At 42.9% G+C, this 2,060-nt stretch overlaps 1 protein-coding gene across 1 annotated transcript; it reads right to left on the bottom strand.

The window, feature by feature from the left end:
• Positions 1-252: 252 nt before the first annotated feature.
• Positions 253-1,763, bottom strand: Pburs (Partner of Bursicon). Its single transcript, XM_014245289.3, has 2 exons — positions 1,389-1,763; positions 253-556 (listed from the first exon to the last, which is right to left on the bottom strand). The coding sequence occupies exons 1-2, from the start codon at positions 1,683-1,685 to the stop codon at positions 386-388; spliced, it is 468 nt and encodes a 155-aa protein (XP_014100764.2). The 5' UTR covers positions 1,686-1,763; the 3' UTR covers positions 253-385.
• Positions 1,764-2,060: the final 297 nt, after the last annotated feature.

Below are 2,060 nucleotides of genomic sequence, written 5' to 3'. Positions count from 1 at the left end.
TGCCACGCCGCTTTACTACTACTCAAACCAGGCAACGAACTTCGGCAACGTAAAAGGGAATACTCAGACACACACATTAACACGTTCTCGCGCACTAACACTCACTGTCAAACCGCCCGTGGGCTTTCACTTGCAATCACTCATATACGCGTTGCGGTGACGTTCCCAGCCTACAGGCAAAAATGTAGCTGCAACATCAAAAAGTATTTGACCAGAAAAAAATTCGTTTAAAATTCCACAAAAATACGCTTTTATTCACATACGCTGTTTTCCCCCGCTATAGGTAGACAGCGTTGTTGCTTTAATTTATGTGCATGTATGTATGTATGTGTGCTTGTAGTTGCAAAAATTTATAATTTTTTATGTTGCATGCCGCTTTCAGCGCTTATCTGGTGAAGTCGCCACATTTGAAACACTTGCAGTCGGTCGGCTCACGCAGTCTTATATCCATGGTAGCCATTTCGGGTGTGGAGAGACGGGTGCCATCCGGATCGTAACAGTGCGTTAAAGTGATTATTTTCTCCTTGAGAAAGCTTTCGCGGCAACAATAGCACTCCTGCACAAGAAGAGAGATAATGCAATAAATGAATATAAAGAAAACACACGCATAAAGTGAAAAATAAAAGTACGTGCATACCTACGAGGCCGGTTCGATAACTAATTAGGCTACAATAAGGAAAATAATAATAATAATAATCTGTTATATAATTTATTTAGCGGCTCGCTGGGTGAATTTGACTGCTTCAGAGACGGTCACGATGCAACACGTGCGATTGCGACTAAACGGCATTAAACTTCGAAGTGGTCTCGCGATTGCACTTGTTGACCGCAGTACAAGTTATCAAACTCGGCATACATCGCGCCGACAGCTTTCTAACACCCAAATATTTCATTTATCGAGAACGTGGATTTTGGTGCCGTTACCGACCGTGTTAGTCTTTTCCGGGCGCCTGTGCGTGGTTCATCCAAAACCTATACACGACGTTGGAACTTATTAAACTAATTTTTGTTAGTTGTCTTTTAAGAGCAAGAGCCATCGTATTCTTCACCGGCGATATTTCCCTTCTTCAGTTTTTCTAAAATCCGGTATCAAGAAATCATTGACCGATATTGTGCTTTTTACGTTCTTCAAAAATCCGCGGACACGCTCGCTCCCATGTGGGATCAAAACAAAACTACTAATTTGATTTGGCTGACAGTATTCGTCATCTCTTGCGATAGGGCCAGCCACTAGCGCTCAACCAATAGACTATCCAACCACCCTCGTATGTACATAAGTAGTAAAAATTTGATAAATTAATTTGTAGATGCGCCATGGCAGGCCAACGTACGCTGCGTTCAACTAGGAAAACAGATAATCACCCAAAAACACACAATCACACACGTACCTTTAGGAAGCCCGTAGGCGTTATGACGGACGGCTGCACTTGACTATTGCACAGACCCTCACATTTGTTCACAATAACATCCGCATTGCATGTTCTCTGCATCCGGCCCAGCTCATCGAACTCCTCCTTGATCAAATGTATTTCCGATTTTAACGTTTCGCAATTTTCATCGCCCGTACCTTGGGCGTAACGCAGCGCTGACACATGCTTTTCCAGCCTACTCAGCACAAAGAGTAACACCAATAACCATGACAACAAGCCGTAAATTGACGAGGACGAGTAATAACGGATAGACATATTCGGCAATTCACCACACTTTCGACGCACGACTCTGCCGGATGGAGGATACGCGTTGTGCGAGTAGCCTGGCACTACTTTCCCCTTAGACGCATGGTCATCTCGTATTTATACGCCTCGACGCTTTGCGCTCACATCTATTATTATTTTGCTCGTACACGCGTTTATATTTCATATGCCATTATCCTGCTATGTCAACAGCATATTTATTGTATTATTATGTTCGCATTGATTGAATGTTGATGTCGTTCACACTCCAGTTTCATACCCCGGCGCTTACAAACTACTACTTTGCACATTTCATTGATGAATAATGTTGTTCGCTTAATGGATGTCCAATGGAAGGATTAAATGTGCAATAGCCAGCGCTATAAA

The sequence above is a fragment of the Bactrocera oleae genome, chromosome 3 (genome assembly GCF_042242935.1).
Source record: "Bactrocera oleae isolate idBacOlea1 chromosome 3, idBacOlea1, whole genome shotgun sequence".
NCBI classification, from domain to species: Eukaryota; Metazoa; Arthropoda; class Insecta; order Diptera; family Tephritidae; genus Bactrocera; species Bactrocera oleae.
The sequence above is the reverse complement of the archived record's forward strand: the minus strand, read 5'-3'. Positions and strand labels throughout refer to the sequence as shown.